The 17,942-nt window shown below is 38.7% G+C and overlaps 2 protein-coding genes across 2 annotated transcripts; one reads left to right on the top strand and one right to left on the bottom strand.

Annotated features, from left to right (window-relative positions):
- Window positions 1-22: 22 nt before the first annotated feature.
- LOC103471666 (uncharacterized) lies at window positions 23-13,177 on the bottom strand. Its single transcript, XM_081611794.1, has 16 exons — window positions 12,548-13,177; window positions 11,384-11,493; window positions 11,069-11,215; window positions 10,867-10,974; window positions 10,519-10,602; window positions 10,187-10,288; window positions 9,308-9,377; window positions 8,938-9,160; window positions 7,062-8,844; window positions 5,754-5,778; window position 5,213; window positions 3,402-3,549; window positions 2,973-3,146; window positions 2,609-2,782; window positions 2,087-2,133; window positions 23-1,576 (listed from the first exon to the last, which is right to left on the bottom strand). The coding sequence occupies exons 2-16, from the start codon at window positions 11,461-11,463 to the stop codon at window positions 1,026-1,028; spliced, it is 3,717 nt and encodes a 1,238-aa protein (XP_081467920.1). The 5' UTR covers window positions 11,464-11,493; window positions 12,548-13,177; the 3' UTR covers window positions 23-1,025.
- A 637-nt stretch (window positions 13,178-13,814) lies between these two features.
- hs6st2 (heparan sulfate 6-O-sulfotransferase 2) lies at window positions 13,815-17,837 on the top strand. The gene is made up of 2 exons (XM_008420830.3): window positions 13,815-14,695; window positions 15,803-17,837. Exons 1-2 carry the CDS (start codon window positions 14,121-14,123, stop codon window positions 16,596-16,598), a joined length of 1,371 nt encoding a protein of 456 aa, XP_008419052.1. The 5' UTR covers window positions 13,815-14,120; the 3' UTR covers window positions 16,599-17,837.
- Window positions 17,838-17,942: the final 105 nt, after the last annotated feature.

Here is a 17,942-nt window from a genome sequence, read left to right as displayed (position 1 = left end):
TGTTTGCTCTTGTTACATAACAGATTGATGTTCATGTTGCAAAAGAAATGGATCATTAATTCAGCATAAAACCACTTTGATTTTAAATGATAATGTAAATTAAATCAATATTATTGACCAACATATGTGGTCATCAGTTATTTCCAGCTAAAGCATTTATTTAGGAAAATAAAACTAAAAAAATTAAACTATAAAATGGCAGAGAAAATGTTTCTACAAATTAAATTTTTATTTATTCCATACATTTTCTTTACACTTCACTGTGTTAACTGGTGAAGAGATGTTTGTGCAATGATCCGGACAAAGACTAAGCTTGGTCAAAAAACATACATTTATTTTATTACAAAGTAATCTACAGGGATTTTTAGTTTTTTTCCCCCACAGCTAAATAATGTCTCTTAGATCATTTCTACAGTAAAAACTTTTTTTTTCCACCAGCTGTAATGTCTTTCCACATAATGTCCACCAGAGGGCAGCACGCACAACACAAAGTATTCCAGCTATTTCACCTGCTGACGTTACGTTACGTTAAAGATAAATGTAATAGATTTTATCACTTTTCATGCTTTTGCTGATGACATATTTTCAGAGTTACTTAGAATATTATTTTAAACTACAGCAGAGTATTCGGACCATAATAAGAAAGAGTTAATGAAATTATGAGAATAAAGTCACATTACAAGAATACAACCTAAAAGAATAGTCAGTTTTACGAGAATAAAGCTCTAGTATTAAAAGAATAAAATCGTTATACTATGACTTTCTTCTTGTAATACTATGACTTTATTTTATTTTTTCATTTTCTTATTGTGCCCCTAATACTCTTATGTATTTCTGTTCTGTGAATGATTAATTTGCTGATTCAGATTCACATTTATTTGGGTCCCAAATGGGCAACTGACACTGCAGCAAGTACAAAAAAAAATATAAACAGTAAAACATACCAAAACAGACATCAAATATAAATCAATACATAGTGGGTGGGTGGTAGACTGAGCCATCGGGTCAGTCATTGTAAAACGTAATCACACGGAGTATAACAATGCAAAGGAATCAGTCTTGGACCTGAACCTGAATCTAAAGCCGACCCCCGGACACAGAGGTTCAGTAAAGGTGGTGCTGAAGGTGTAGAGGTGAATCAGAGCATCACCACAGCCTCTGAAGAATGACACACTTCCAGCCGGATAATCCACATACACCGCTACCTTCTTGGGTGCAGCGGATGAGTGTGAGATAAATGATCTTTTTTTCTGGTGGTAAACGTAGTACCCACCCCCATCTGAACAGCTCAGACTCCAGGACTGCTCATTCCCACCAAACCTGCAGTCTGCTCTCTCCACTCTCCTGCTTATTCCTCTGTAACTCACTGAAACATCCACCCAGCCGCTCCAGTCCACCTCCCAGTAGTGGCGACCAGTCAGATCCTCACTGCACAGCAGCTGAGGGCAGTCCTGAAATCTCTCTGGGTGGTCAGGATATGACTGGTCCTCTCTCACATGAACGGCCCTACTGTCGTCGTCAGACAGTTTTATCTGTCTGTTAATAGTGTTTGGGTCAAATGTGGTCTTAAAGTAATCTGAAAGAGAGAATAATGATTGATGGTGTGTTAATTTACTTTTGCAAAAACACAAAATATTTTCTAGTAATTTTCTTCTAGTTTCTTGTACAAATATCAGTAACTTTTCAGAAAGATATGGGATCTTGTTTTAGGTCCATAATTCATTAATATCCATTTTAAAAAGTGCTGGTTCCACTGGCAGAATATTTCACTTTTAATAAGACATTTTACCATGTTATAAGTGAAATAATCTATCAGTGGAACAAACACTTTTAATCAAAATTATTAACTTAAAACAAGCCTTTCATCTGTTTTATTTTCTGTTTTTATGTCTTTTGTAAAGTACTTTGTGGTTTACTTACTCCTACATGTTGCTGAACATTTATTTGTTAGTTTTGTCTTATTTCAAGTATACTAAGATATTTGCACTAGAAACTAAACCAAAAATACTTTTTGTGATTGATTTTGTGTTTTTGCAGCGTACAGTTTCAGGTGAAATATAGAAAGTTTATTTAAAACTACACTTACATTTTCTCAGGCCGGGTCTCAGCCATCGTTCTCCAAAAGGCTCCATCCTGTAAAAAAAAGACAAAGCAATTCAGTCTCTTTAAGCTCAAAGTAGTTGCTGCATCTCTAAAAATGGTCGAGAAGATAAACCTTCAACAAGTGGTTTGGTTTTTTTTGTAGTTTTATTAACAAGTAACCAAGAACAAAATAACAAGCTTACCACTATTTCTTTGAAAAAAAGTAAGAGGAAGTGAACATGTAATCCAATTTAATAAAATACATCTTAGCGATTGAATAATTATCAGAAATGTGTAATTAAAAACATGTTGTGGTATAATTTACAGTGCCAAAGAAATAAGTAAATTACATTACATAAAGAAATAATAAACTGACTCGCATAGCAACAATCAGAATAATTACCAACTCCTCCCTAATGTATATATACCATATACTCTATAACACAACACACATAGCTGTGTAAAATAACAATAATGATCTACTAATATCAACACATAGAAATCATTCCATTCATCCAGCTGATACCTTAAAACATCCAGTTTCCAGTTTTGATCTTGCAGCTTTGCAGAGAAAAGTTTCCCTGCCGCCTCTCCCGGATGGTTGTAGCTCAGGTCCAGTTCTGTCAGATGGGACGGGTTGGAGCTCAGCGCTGAGAACAGAGACCTGCATCCCTCCTCTGTGACCAAACACCCAGACAGTCTGCAGACAAACCACAACCTAATCAGGAAGAGACTCTGAACCTGCGCAGTACATATTTATCTGTCTGTTAACAGCGTTTGGGTCAAGTGTGGGTTTACAGTAATCTGAAAGAGAGAATAATAATCGATGGGTGTGTTCATATACCATCAGTCTGTTAAACCTCATATTGAATACCACTGCTTAAGCTGACCTGAGCTTTTGGAGCTTGCAGTGAGGACTCTCCAGTCCAGAAGAGAGCAGCTTCACTCCCGCATCCTGCAAGTCGTTGTTGCTCAGGTCCATTTCTCTCAGAACCGAGGATTTGGAGCTGAGCACAGAGGACAGCATCTCACAGCTCCTCTTGTTGAGGTTACAGACACTCAACCTGTTGACATAAAAAAGACATTTTGGACAACTGTTCAGCAAAAACTCTACCCATTAGTTTTCTATTAGAGAATCATAAGAATAACGTTTTTATCACCTTAAAACAACTACTTAACAAACTACACTGAATGTGATACGACAGCGAAGACAGCAGTTCACAGCAATTGTATTTATTATTTGTGAAATAAAGCACACCTGCCCATTTTATATCTTATTTAAAATAATAAAAATATCAAACAAAAATATGAAACCAGACCCGAGTATTTCCAGTTTGCAGTTAGGACTCCTGAGACCTGCTGACAGCTGCTTCACTCCTGAGTCCTTGAGGTCGTTGTTACTCAGGTCAAGCTCTCTCAGGACAGATGGGTGGGAGCTGAGCACCAAGGACAACGATTCAAAGCTTCCTCCTGTCGAGAAAAGTCGAGCTCATCCCACTTCCCCATGCTGGAGATTTTAGTTTAATAGTAATAATAAATAAAATTACCTTAAAATTAATGACATAGGTGACATCAAGACCCAACAGTAGAGTCAGACGGTAATAAAATGAATCTGGTTGTGTGTGTTGTTATTGTGTCCTGCAAACTTTGCTTTAATTCTACTTCTTTCTATTTAATCATAAAAAATCAAAGTCAGGCAGAAAGAGAGTCATGAAACAGGAAGCTGGTTTCCTGAAGAAAAGCGGAAGTTTCTTTCTTGCATCAGTCTAAAAATAATTCAGACCATTCCTTATTTTAAAGCATTAAAGGTTTTTAAAGAATAAAATCTAAACATTTTGAGAAATTGGATAAAACCCACAGTAAAATACTTAAAATAGTGACTTATAATTATGGCAATAATTAATATTGGTTTAACCAGTGGTTGATGTTGATTTGATTATAAGAATATTTACACTTACTCTTACACTTGTGGAAGTACTTAAAGGTGAAACAAGAAACTGTAATTTGGTATCAGATAATTAGAATAATGGATTATTATTGGGTTCTTTTCAGAAATGTCTGTAATAACTCACCTTATGATTATAATAAGAGTAACTAATAAGTTATGGTTATTATAACATTATAAATGAATGTTGAATCAGATAAACTAAAAGGTTATAAATGTGATTTTGACATTGAACTTGAAAAGGTGTAAAATGTTGTAACTGTAATTAAAGGTCACTGATGTTGTGTTGAAGGTAGATGGTAGGTGAAAGGTCAGGGGAAAAGAGGAACTGATAGGAGAACGGAGAAGATAAGGCCTTATTGCTAAACTTCAACTTGCCTAAGAAAAGGTTGGGCAGGAAACAGAGGTAGGAGGAACTGTTGAGCAACTTGGGGACATTAGAACAGACATCAGGTCATGAGGTCTCCAAAGTGACGGATATGAGATCATCTGTCCAAGCAGTCAGCCAATGAGACAGGCACAGCAACAAAGCTAGCCAATGTAAACGCACCAAAAGGGTGGATAAACCCTTTATAAGGTGGGTGCAACAGAGGAATCATTGGTTGGATCCTTCAGGCAGCTTCGAGCCAAGACGGAGATGGACAAAGAACTCTGCAGCTGAAGAAGAGCCGGGGCCACAGAACCGGAGACTGTTCTGCACATGGGGACCAACCCGTTAGCCCCGCAACATGTGGCTTCAAATCGCACTTCTCTCAACAGCTGGGTTTAGACCCCCAAAGACAAAGACCAAGGCAAAGACAAAGATAAAGACAAAGACAAAGAACAAAGGCAAAGAGGAAGAACTGGTGTGTTCCTTCCGTGGGACCAGGAAGATCGTGAGACGAGGAGAAGGGAGCTACAGAGCTGCAAGACAAGAAGCTGAGGACCGCTACGCGCATGAGGAAGTCACCCTGAGGCCCGAGACCTGCCGCTCTAAGTCAGTACTCTTCCTGTACTGGGAACCTCCTGCTGCTGCAACACCTTCTTCATCATCAGGCCAGTTCTGGGGTTCAAAATGCCAAACTCTGTCCGTCTCTCTCAAAGTTTCCCTTTTTTAGCTCTCAGTGTCAGCATTAGGGAAAGATAGGCTAGATTATTGATTTTACTTATTTGATTATTTCTGCTACTGAATTAAGCTGTACTGACCCTTGCAAAAATTGCCTTACTAATAAAATAATTAGCATTTAAGAAAATCTAAAAGATGTTGTGGACATTCAATTAATGAGTCACCTTAAAGTTCTTTGATGGTTGTGAAATAGCTATGAAGTTTGATTCTGGGAGGAAACAGTAGAAATGTTTTATAGGTTGCTTTTAGCCAAAACTAAAATAATGACCTTGGGACTTAAATCTAAGTCACTAAATTTAATCTAGCCGTTAACAAGTGCCGTTATTTTAGGAAAGGAGCTACCGTTAACAGGAGTGGTTGTAGGGGTTATGTCGCTGTGAGGGCTACTCAGCGGATTGCTCCTCAACTGTAAAAGGTCATAACTTCTGGATCGAAGGTAGTCAGAGCTAGACGAATCCTTTCCGACCCCAGTTTAAACAGATTATTCTCCACAAACTATTGCTAGGGTAAGACCCGAGTTTCTGGGGGTTTTCCGGACCTGTTGGACAGAGAACTGGGCCGTAGTGAGTCCAAAGAGTTGTGAGGAGTGGGCGGGACTTACTATCGGGTAGTAACAGACACTCCTGACAGGTTACAACCACTCAGCCTGAAAAGAAAAGGTTTTAAAAGTGTCAGGCTAAAATCAATTTCTACACATAAATACTTGTAGAAATTATTTCCAGAAATTGTCTATTTGATTTTATACAATAAGCTATTTCTTTGGAATGTGTACTATGAAGAAAAACAAAAACATAATAGGGACTATGTTTCTGCAGATGGCAGTAGAGCCACATGGGGGGAGGAGAAGAGTTTGATTTTCTATCTATAGATTATCTATAGTATACTGTCAGGACATACTGAGAGCTTAAACAAATATGTGAAAAAAGTATTTAGTTACATACTGCAGCTTTAAAAGCCCATAATAACACATTTAGCTGGATGATAAATTGTCCCAGAAGTTTTTGCGATAAACGATAATATTGTTGTTTTGATGCCATTTTCAAGTAATAAAATGGCAATGGCATAAAAATGCAAAAACACATTCTCAAAGATCATTTTAACTGGAACTAGAAGACAATTTAAATATCCAAAATAAATGGACAAAAAATAAACTACAAATAAAACTAATTAGGAAGTTTCAAATTTGTCTTAAAAAAGGGATACTTGAGACAAAAGCACCAGATTGAAGATTTATGTCATCAAGTTCTTTGTAGAAAGATAAATCATGCAAATGGAAAAGAGTTCATTTTAATTTATCATGCAACTAATTGAGGGCTGCACAGTGGCGCAGTTGGTAGAGCTGTTGCCTTGCAGCAAGAAGGTTCTGGGTTCGATTCCCGGCCCCAGTCTTTCTGCATGGAGTTTGCATGTTCTCCCTGTGCATGTGTGGGTTTTCTCCAGGTACTCCGATTTCCTCCCACAGTCCAAAAACATGACTGTCAGGTTAATTGGTCTCTCCAAATTGCCCCTAGGTGTGAGTGTGTGTGTGTGTGTGCATGGTTGTTTGTCCTGTGTGTCTCTGTGTTACCCTGCGACATACTGGCAACCTGTCCAGGGTGACCCCACCTCTTGCCCGGAATGTTAGCTGGAGAGGCACCAGCACCTCCAGACCCCACTGAGGGACGAGGGTGCAGGAAAACAGATGGATGGATGCAACTAATTGATTTATTGCTTATTGTGAAAGGGCTACTTTCATTCACACTGCAACACAATCAAGTATTTTTTAACAATATGAGAATGTGGAAGGCCAAAAGCCAACATCAGAGAATGTAGTATTTTTGTAAATTATGTCGACTTGATCACAGTTTCATATCTTGCATAAATAATTTTTTGGTAGTGAACTAGTAGATTTTACTGATTTTACCGCTATGATTACATAGCGGTACTTACAGAGCTTTGTTTGCTGCTTTCACCACAGGCAGCAGCCTCAGGAAAGCCTCTTCTGAAGCAGAGTATTTCTTCAGCTCAAACACATCCAGGTCTTTTTCTGAGGACAGCAAAAGGAACGCGAGTGCTGACCAGTCTGCAGGTGACAGCTCATCTGTGGAAAGTTGCTCCAACGCCAAAGACTCTTGAATCTTTTCCACTAATGAAAGATCATTCAGTTCATTCAGACAGTAAAGCAAACTGATGCTCTTGTCTACAGAAATACCTTCGTTTAGCTTCTTTTTGATGTAATTACTTGTATTTTTAATGGTAATTGGGCTAATATCTGTCTGTGGACTGACACTCGTCTTTCTCAGGAGGCCTTGCAGCAGAGTTTGATTGCTCTGCAGTGAAAGGCCCAGAAGGAAGCGGAGGAACAAGTCAAGATGTCCATTGGGACTTTTGAGGGCTATATTCACAGCACTCTGGTAGAAATCCTCAAACTCAGATGAGTTCTCGTCTTCCAGAAGATTGACGTCAGAGTTGAAGAACATCAAATGGACGTAAAGAGCAGCTAGAAACTCCTGAACACTCAGATGCACAAAAGTGAACACCTTGTCTTGGTACAGACCTCCTTTCTCCTCTTTGAATATCTGAGTGAACACTCCTGAAGAAACGGAGACTGCTCGAATGTCTATGCCACAATTTTCCAGATCTGATTCATTAAAGATTAAGTTTCCTTTCTGCAGCTGCTCAAATGCCAGTTTTCCCAAAGACTTGATCATCTTTCTGTTCTCTGGACTCCAGTGATCCAACTCAGCTTCTCCGTCATACTTCAAACTCTTTACTTTGGTCTGAACCACAAGGAAGTGGATGTACATCTCGGTCAGAGTTTTTGGCAGCTTTTTTCCGTCCCTGGTTTTGAACACTTCCTCCAGAACTGTGGCTGTGATCCAGCAGAAAACGGGGATGTGGCACATCAAGTGGAGCGATTTCGTCGTTTTGATGTGGGAGATGATCCTCCTTGCCTGCTCCTCATCCCTGATTCTCTTCATGAAGTAATGCTCCTTTTGCAGATCGGCAAACCCTCTGACCTCTGTCACCATGTCAACACACTCGGGAGGGATCTGATTGGCTGCTGCGGGACGCGTGGTTATCCAGAGGCGAGCAGAAGGAAGCAAGTACCCTCTCATGAGATTCGTCAGCAGCACATCCACTGACGCAGACTGCGCCACATCCGTCAGGATCTCGTTGTTGTGAAAGTCCAAAGGAAGTCGGCATTCATCCAGACCGTCGAAGATGAAAACAACTGGGAACTTTTCAAACTCGCAGATTTCTTTGGTTTCAGTAAAGAAGTGATGAACAAGCTCCATCAAACTGAACTTCTTCTCTTTCAGCACATTTAGTTCTCTGAACATGAATGGAAACACAAAGTGGACGTCCTGGTTGGTTTTGTCTTCAGCCCAGTCCAGAGCGAACTTCTGTGTCAGGACTGTCTTGCCAATGCCAGCCACCCCCTTCGTCATCACCGCTCTGATCGGTCGAAGTTTTTCAGGCGAACTCTCAAAGATTTGTTCGTGCGTGATTTTGGTTTCTCCTTTGTCTGGGTTTCTGCTCGCGGTTTCGATCTGCATGAACTCATGTTGATCGCTGACTGACGTTCTCCCGCCCGCTGTGACGAAGAGCTCTGTGTAAATCTGATTCAGACAGATTGGGTTTCCTTCTCTAGCAATCCCTTCAAACACACACTGGAAGCTCTTTTTCAGCTTAGATTTAAGCTTACGTTGACCAACTGCAGCACTAGTCCCTGAAAGACGAGTCAGAATATTTAAAACATCAGTCAAAAAAACACAAAAAAAATATTTTACTTTATTATTTAGCCAACACATTAAATCCTCACCACATTGTAGAAGGTCAGCCAGCTTTTCCTGCTTCATCATCCTCAGGAAGTTCATGGCAAGTTTCAGAACTGCCTCTCTGCTGCTCCTCTTCTGCTCTTCATCCTCACCCTTCGACACATCCTTCACATTGCTTTGACCGTCTTCTGGGCAACCTGAAGCCACAGCCTTAGAAATGTGATTCAATTCATTCTTCACAAAAGCAACAATGTTTTCCTCCAAAACCTGAAACAGATTAGAAAACTAATTACATGGGCTGGATGAAATGGAAGGAAAACAAACAAAAAATATCTAAACATTGCTTCTGCTTGGTAACCAAATTATTTTTAGTCAGTAAAGCAATTAGAAAAGACCTGGCGTTGATGTACAGACCATAAATATGGAGTTGAAGTGCTGCTGGGTTGATTGGTGCCTCGTAAACTTCATGCTCTCATTTTCAAATCTCAAAAGAAATCAAAGTAAAAACATTCAGATTCCAGTATCATCCAAAGCCCTCGTCATTACTTAGTATTGACTTTCAGTTACAGACATTTTGTAAAGTCTATAAACAGGTTTGAGTAACAATTCTGCATGTGTTCAAAGGATTTTCCAAATTTTAGATTAAAAGATCAGAATATTTCCTCCTATTATGAATACTATTAAAGTTTACTTATTTCTCAATTTAAAAAGTAAAACTGATGCACAAATGATGCTTTCAGAGTGTTAATTTATTTTAATATACAGAAACTTCAGCTAGTCAGAAAATAAGAATATTAGATGACACCACCATTATTTAACAGTACTGTATGTCCATCTACAGTATAATATAAGCCCTCAATGATTGGTTGGGGCTCCTTTTGCATGATTTACTGCATCAATAAGAGATGATCAGTCTGTAGCTCTTCTGCAGTGTTAAAAAAGTCAATAGCAGCCATCAGCTAGCCTGCGGTCTCTCTCATCCTGCTCTTACCGCACTATGCAGATTATTTGTTGGCCATTTTGCTGGTCAGAATACCAGCAAAATAGAGAGAATGGTCAAGTATAAGGATTGCAATTAAGTAATCCCTAAATCAAAGCAAACCGATAAACATTATCTGAAAGACCTTCAGAAACTCTGAAGGGGATTGATTCTTGAGAGAGAAATTTAAAAGAATAGTGGTAGATAAAGAGTCTCTACTTGTCTTTCCACAGAATGACAAATGGCAAAGATTAGACTTTACAGCTGGAAGTATCATAATCCCACATGATAAAGGATTTAAAACCAATCCTCACCTGTGATTTGCATCATGGAGTCCATTTCTGGAGCGTGAATCACTATTTTTGAATCCAGGTTCGAGATCAGGTTCAGTCCAGTCTGAACAGGCCAGTTTTCTCCTAATGGACACACAGACATTAAACACACTTGAACTACTACTGTTATAGCGGTAATGCATCACATAGCTTTGATAAAATCCAGATTTAATTGATATATTCACCAATTAACTGAACTAATGTGTGTTATTTTTATACAGTGAGTTTAATATCACTTTAAAATCTGCTTTCTATTTCTATATATAATAACACTTCAAAAGCCTGTGAATATGAAACAATTTCCAGCAGCATACTTCTTTGTAGAAGGTTCACATCCCTTTAGATGGCAGTCACTGTCATTTGGTTGAAAGGAAAATAAGTCTTTTCTATGATGACTTCTGTTGAGGAAAAACATTGGATAGAAACATTAACTTTAACATAACAGAAGTACTTTTATACAAATTTACAAATTAATTAATGACAACAACAAAAGATACAGAGGAAACAACAACAAAAACAAAAGCTCTACATTATTAAATCCACTTCTTTATAACACTGGTATGAACGTTTTGAAATAACTTAATTTTCAGGTCATACAAAGACAAGTAACCATTTAATCGTATCAAAATCTGCTTTTTTTGGTAGAATGAGTTGTAGCTTACATTTGATCAGCAGATGGAAGTGCTTTAAAATTAATGATGTCTTCTTTTGAGCTGTTAGTCCAGGACGAAGCACAGCTAACACCTGAAAGGTGATTTTTGGCATTGATTCTGCAACAAAAACACAGAAATTCTGACATATTTCATTGCATGTTTCAAAGAAAATGCATTTTTCTTTTTATATAAAATGTTTTTTCTATTGCACCTTTCATCAACGGATGCACTGAAATAGGGAGGAGACTGCATGGACCAGTCACTCTTCATGGACACACAGCTTGGGTCAGGGACTGGAACCGGTCCTAGATCGGTTTCGTGTTTAACAGAATTTTCAATGTGCTGCTGGATCTCTGACCTTCAGAACAACAGAAAATGTGAATGATATAAAGCCAGTGTTTAATATTTTAAAATTAAAACCAACCTACAACATGTTTGTAGCTGACAAACTCTGTTCACCAACATAATTACACTGAGCACAGATTAAGATAAATAAGCCATTATTCTGATCGGAAGTTGGCCTGACCTTTGAGTTTTCCTTTGCGTTTCATCCTCCCCAGGTGGCAATGTTTCCCTTGCAAGAACATCCAGCTGAAGCTGATTCATAGCAGAATACCAAACACTCACAAAAACAACCTATTAAGACACAAAATGACGTTGCATCAGTCATAACAGAGCACTGTACATCTGAAGGTGTGTTTGAAATGATTAACAACAGAAATTATGCCTAGTTTATAAATAACTATTATTTTCTGTTTTAATATAAAGTTTATAATAAAAAAAGGAGAAGATTCAAGTGATGCATGGATGACTAGCACAGTGGGACAGGGAATGAACTCTGGAAATGACAATAGTTTATTCACTTTCCATTTCTTACACTGTCTGTTTTTCATGCCATTTATGCTCCTGCTAGATATAAAGGAGAAAACCCAAAAATAAACATTACTATCAGAGGAAAAAAAAAATCTAATTTCCATTTTAATGTTGCAGTTTTCAATATTTATAGAAATACGTTTAAGTAAGAACACAATATTATTTGTAGTCTATTTTTTAATTCTGTTGACGTCATATCCAGGATTTAGTACTGAGGTTTTGTTCAAATATGATGCTTGGATTTTTTGTTTTGAGCCTCGGTTTAATCTGTTAAATTACTGTTTTAAACAACTATAAACTTACAGTCACGAGACGTAATACTAGAGCACAAACATAATCGTCCAAAAACTGGAAATATTGTGATTCAAATGCAAGGTGCCACCTTTGCATTATTTGGTAAATAATGATACTAATGAAAAATGACACTTTTAATGCAACTTTTAAAGCAACTTTGCATTAAAAGTGTCATTATTTACCGAATGACACTTAGCGGCAAAAGTTATAAACATTCATAAAGAGTCCTTCATGTTCATAACAGATGTTAATGTCGTATTTACGACAGTGTCCTGACAGTCTTATGAACACCCCTTCAAATAAAGTGTTACCGATTATGCAATTAGAAAATCAAAATACCTGTATCAGTTATTTTACACTCACTTACTGCGTAAAGTCTGTTTATTAAGCAAACATTTTCCCAAACGTAATGGCTGACTTCCTTTTCCCACTGCTTTTCTGCATCTTGTCAAAGGCTGCAGTTTGACAGGATCGACTAAATTTGGATTCCAGTCATCCACAGACGTTCCCAGACTTTACTTACCTTTCAGTCCCGTCTTACTATGGTGTTCATTTATTCTTCTTCGTGCACAATATCTAAATCTATAACTCGTTTTCTGTTTCAACAGGTTGTACATATGGACTTTTTTATTCCCGCTTAACAGTTTGTTCTTGAAAGGTGAGTCACTTCCTTTTTTCTAAAGCCAATCACAGAAGACATTGTCTTCTTCTTTTGTTTAAAAACGCCATCTTTTTTATCTGCACCATAGACATAATATAAGGCATATAGGAATATGACACACAATGTGTCATAAAAATTCAAAGTGTGAATATGTCACAATAGGATATATTATGTCTATGATCTGTACACGTAGCTTATGTCTGTACAGGTTATATGTACAGCCAGCAAGATAAATCAGAGAAAAACAGTTTGATTTTGGTTTGGCGTAAGGTTTGTGATTGTTAAACGTCGCCACCTGTTGGCTCATTGTCAGAACTGCAATCTTACTTCAGAGTCCAGCACAGAAATGAAGACAGAATGAAACCATATTTGTTCTCAAGTAAAAGCAACATGAAAAAATATATATATTTACTCAAGTCAAACCAATAACCGGCTCCCTAGAAATAATTTAAGTAAGAGTAAAAAGTATTTGATCAAAAACAACAGCTTGAGTACTGAGTAGTAACTGAATATAAAATCTGATTTAATATTAAAAATTATGTCAATAGTCAGACCAAAACATAAATTTATGTGTAAATATTGGTATTTTAAATACTAAAATAAAATAAAAAATCGTTCAAATAAATGATCTCATTTCAAAATAAGAAATACATTTCCTAATCCATTTTTTTCGATAACTGATATGCTATTTTTTATAGCACATCAGCTGCTGAGCCTTCTTCTACAGTAACTCATTGTTGTACTAAGTAACTAAATTTTTATCATTTTACCCAAGTTTTATTGGAGACATTTATTTCAAAAGTACATGTTAACACCTCTGGTGAATGAATGACAGGGATTTCATTTTTAAACTGCTTTTTATACAAATGTTGTCAGTTCCTGGCGAGATTTTCTTCTTATGATGTTATTTCAACTAAAGTATGATCCATCCATACATCCATCCATCCGTCCATGTAACAGTATTGAGTAACATTGAGTATTTTTAATAACATTTTTGGTAAAAAAAAATGTTTTTTCAGAAACCTCTTGTTTTATTTTTGTATTATTTAAAACGTATTTGTAGGCAATCCCTTGCATTTTTACCCTAAAGAAAACTACATTGCAAATGAAGTCCATTTTGACGTAGCGGGATGACGCACGTTTACGCGCAGTGACTCACGGGAAGAAAGGTCAAGAATCGATTGGTGCTGAAGATGAGCATTAGCCCTGTTAAGAAGATTAATATTTTTATACCACTAATCTGTCCGCTAGAGTAAACAGAACCGCCCGGTTCTGCCGGTTAAAACCCAGATGGACCCAGACAGCGCGGCGCTGTGACTGACTACCTGGTTACCTAACGCCGCTCGCTCTCGGCTTTTGGCTGCATTGTTATTGTTTCCTGTCTGCTGCTCTGAAACGGGGACCCGAGGGATGGTTTTTCATCGGGTTCGGGAAGATGGATGAGAAGTCCACCAGCAGCCACCAGCGGCTCCTGCTCTTCCTGCTCATGGTGGCGGTTTTCGGCGTTTTTATGATCCAGTATGCCTGTCCCAGCAGCTCCGAGTGCCAAATGCTCCACCAGCTGGGGGCCTGGTTCACCCTCGGGGGCGGACCTGGCATCCGAATCGGCGATGGTGAGTCGCAGGACGGGCTCCAGAAGGACCCCTACATCGCAGAAGACGGCGCTCTGGCCCGATTTGTCCCTCGTTTCAACTTCACCAGCGCCGACCTGAACCGAGAGGTGGACTTCAACATCAAAGGGGATGATGTCATTGTATTTCTGCACATCCAGAAAACGGGTGGCACAACTTTTGGCCGACACCTGGTGCGTAACATCCAGCTGGAGAGGCCCTGTGAGTGCCACGCAGGCCAGAAGAAGTGCACCTGCCTCCGGCCAGGTAAGAAGGAAACCTGGCTCTTCTCTCGGTTCTCCACCGGATGGAGCTGCGGGCTTCATGCGGACTGGACTGAGCTGACCCACTGTGTCCCATCACGCATGGACTCCAGAGAGGCCCAGAAAAACCAGCCAAGGTTAGAGGAAAATCGCGTTAAATTCACATCATTTAGCAGTTTTTTATCTTCCAGGTTTTGATGTCTGATAGAAAAAGAGGAAGTTTATTGAGAGTAGAGAGGTTTGATGGATTGATGGTCAAATACATCTGGGAATTGTCTGCATATAAATGAAAATATTGAATTTATCAATAACTTGATCAAGTGTAGCACATAAATGGAAAATAATAGTTGGGGAACACCACAAGTAACAGGAGTTGAACTGGAAGAATTATTACTAGAAGTTTCAGACAAGATTTGAACAAACTCAGAGCAGGATCTCTAATACCTAATCAATAATTTAGTCGACTCTATAATGTATCATGATGAACTTAGCAGAAAGCTAATTGACAGGCTCTAAATATAGAGCCTATAGAGTCTGGAAAAATGGAATAAAAAAACTGGAATGAAAGAAGAGAGTGATAAGAGGCAAAGCGAAAACACACAAACATGACATGAACAATGAATAAAAGAAAGAAATTTGATTTCAGTAACTTAGGTACCGTTTTACTGTTTAATGATTCTAGAAAAGTATGGACATTTTACAGGTTTTTCAGTTTCTGCTAATCCCTAGAAGACAAAAATGTAATACCTACTATATTGAAAATCTAGAAATTTAGGCCTGTAATTATAACAAATTTAGCTGGACAATAAATTGTCCCAGAAGTTATTTTGATAAACAATAACAATTGTTGTTTTGAGACCATTTTCAACTAATATAGTCGTAATGGCAAAATAATACAAGAACATGTTCTCAAAGATCAATGAACTTTAAATCCTAATGAACATTTAACACTAGAAGTGGAATATCTTTTAAATATCCAAAATAAATAAAAATGGAAGAAACAATAAATAAAATAAATTATGAATTCTCTGTAAACAAAATAGTCCTTCAATAAAAGGAGAAGTTGAAACCAAAGCACCAGATTGAAAACTTTTGTTATTCAGTTTTTGGTAGAAAAAAGAAAAACGATAAGTCATGCAAATGGAAATTGAGTTTGTTTTAATTTATCATACAATTTATTGATTTATCTCTTATTGCTACTGTCCTAATTGCAAATACTAATTTCCGTTTCCTTCTCTTTCTAGTCGAAACTATTACTACATTACGATCTTAAGAGATCCTGTGTCGCGTTACCTGAGCGAGTGGCGTCACGTGCAACGCGGAGCCACTTGGAAAGCCTCCCTCCACGTGTGCGACGGACGTTCACCGACGCTGTCAGAGCTGCCGAGTTGCTACCCAGGAGACGACTGGTCGGGTTGCTCCCTGCAGGAGTTCATGGACTGCCCCTACAACCTGGCCAACAACCGACAGACCCGCATGTTGGCAGATCTCAGTCTGGTGGGTTGCTACAACGTCTCCGCCATGGGCGAAGACGAACGCTGGGCGGTGCTTCTGGACAGCGCCAAGCGCAACCTGAAGGGGATGGCCTTCTTTGGCCTGACCGAGTACCAGCGTAAGACGCAGTACCTCTTCGAGAGAACCTTCAACTTGCAGTTCATCGCACCTTTCACGCAGCTGAACGGGACGCGAGCTTCCAGCGTCGAGGTGCCCTCCGAGACGCAGCAAAGGATTCGTCAGCTAAACCGGTGGGACGTGGAGCTGTATGAGTATGCCCGTGACCTTTTCCTGCAGCGCTTCCAGGTGGCGAGACAGCAGGAGCGCAGGCAGGCCAGGGAGCGGCGACAACAGGAGAGGAGGCGGCTCCGGGGGAGATTCTCAGCAAAACAAGGGCGGCGGCCGAGGCCGACTGAAACGACGCGCTCGACCGAAGAGCGTCGAGCGGAGGACAGCCTGGAGTCAGAAGTGCTTCTGTCAGACTGGTGGGATGTAGATGAGAACAGCACCATGGAGGACTACATAGGCAACGTGGAGCAGTGGTAGCAGACGGCTGTCTTTGTAGGAGGCGTACCAAGATTTGCCTTGTCAGTTTTTGCTAATTCAGGTTATTTTCAGTACATGCCTTCTTCTCTTATTCTTTTGTGACAATGAAATGTTTTAAATGTGACTTTAATTTATTTATTTTAAAGGTGACCTATTATGCTTCCTTGAACAGTTAGGTTATGTTTAAAGCTTATACAAACCTTGTTTGTAGGATTTTTTACACAAAATTATTCTTAGATAATGAGATTTTAGCCTGCTCAGTTCTGCCTATTTTGAGCTCATTTCAGAATGAAAGGCCTCTGTCACTTTAAATCCAAATAAGCTGGTGAAACACTCGCAGGTAAAAATGGGTACAGACAGATGCGCAATTATACAACCGTACATCTAGGGCTGGACAATAAACCCTTAACAATATATATTGTGATAGACACGTGATCGGTATCAACAGATATTACATTTGATAGAATATTCAATCATTTCACCGAACTGTGATCCAGAACCACACAGCATTCTGGGAATGCCGCCTTTGAAAAGCAGAGGTAGAGCCTCCTGCACACCCAACAAGAATGCAGCAAGTAATTTCTTTATGGTAAGTCAACAACAAAACACTTGTCTTATCCAGCAGCCATTGTACAGCTCATACAGCGTTAAGACCAGCTGACTAAATGTGCTGGATCTCCGCTTGTGACTGCGCAGAGTGACTCAACAAACTTGAGGTTTTTAAATCGACTCATTTTCCAGAAACACTAACTTACTGCCAAAAACTGTCTGGAAGGTTTTTATTTTGAACTTGAGCCTCTTTTAGAAGTAGTTGAGACCCAAGTGGAAGTACAAAAGTTTGCAAAATATGAATTTTGCATAATAGGTCTCCTTTAAACAGGTTGTTGTAACAGACTTTCTAATCGGGTCAAAAAATAGGACGGTTTTTCTTTTCGTCATGACGCCAGCCTTCAGCATGTTTTCTCTGGACCTTAACCACATTGAAATTCAGACAATGCCGCTTGGAAGAAAATGACTTTTTTCTTATTTCAGGAAACACTACAGGTTTGTGATCAACAATCTTTATGTTTGCCAAAATATTGTCTTGAATATTTTTGAAATGTACTCGTTTGTGTCTTTTCAACAGCAGAAAAGGAAAATTAGTTCATCAGTACCTCAATTTGTGGCATTATCTGCTAATGTTGTAGAACATTGGAATTTGTCTCTTTTTATATAAACTATGCTTTTACATTTATCAAACTGCTCTTTTACTCTCATGCTTTTATAGGTTTCTCAGTTGCAAGTCTGGGGTTTACCAGCAGGGGGTGGTAAAGCACTTCTAATGTTAGGAAATCTCCTTAGTAC

The sequence above is a fragment of the Poecilia reticulata genome, chromosome 10, assembly GCF_904066995.2.
Source record: "Poecilia reticulata chromosome 10, P_reticulata-male-v2, whole genome shotgun sequence".
NCBI lineage: Eukaryota > Metazoa > Chordata > Actinopteri > Cyprinodontiformes > Poeciliidae > Poecilia > Poecilia reticulata.
The sequence above is the reverse complement of the archived record's forward strand: the minus strand, read 5'-3'. Positions and strand labels throughout refer to the sequence as shown.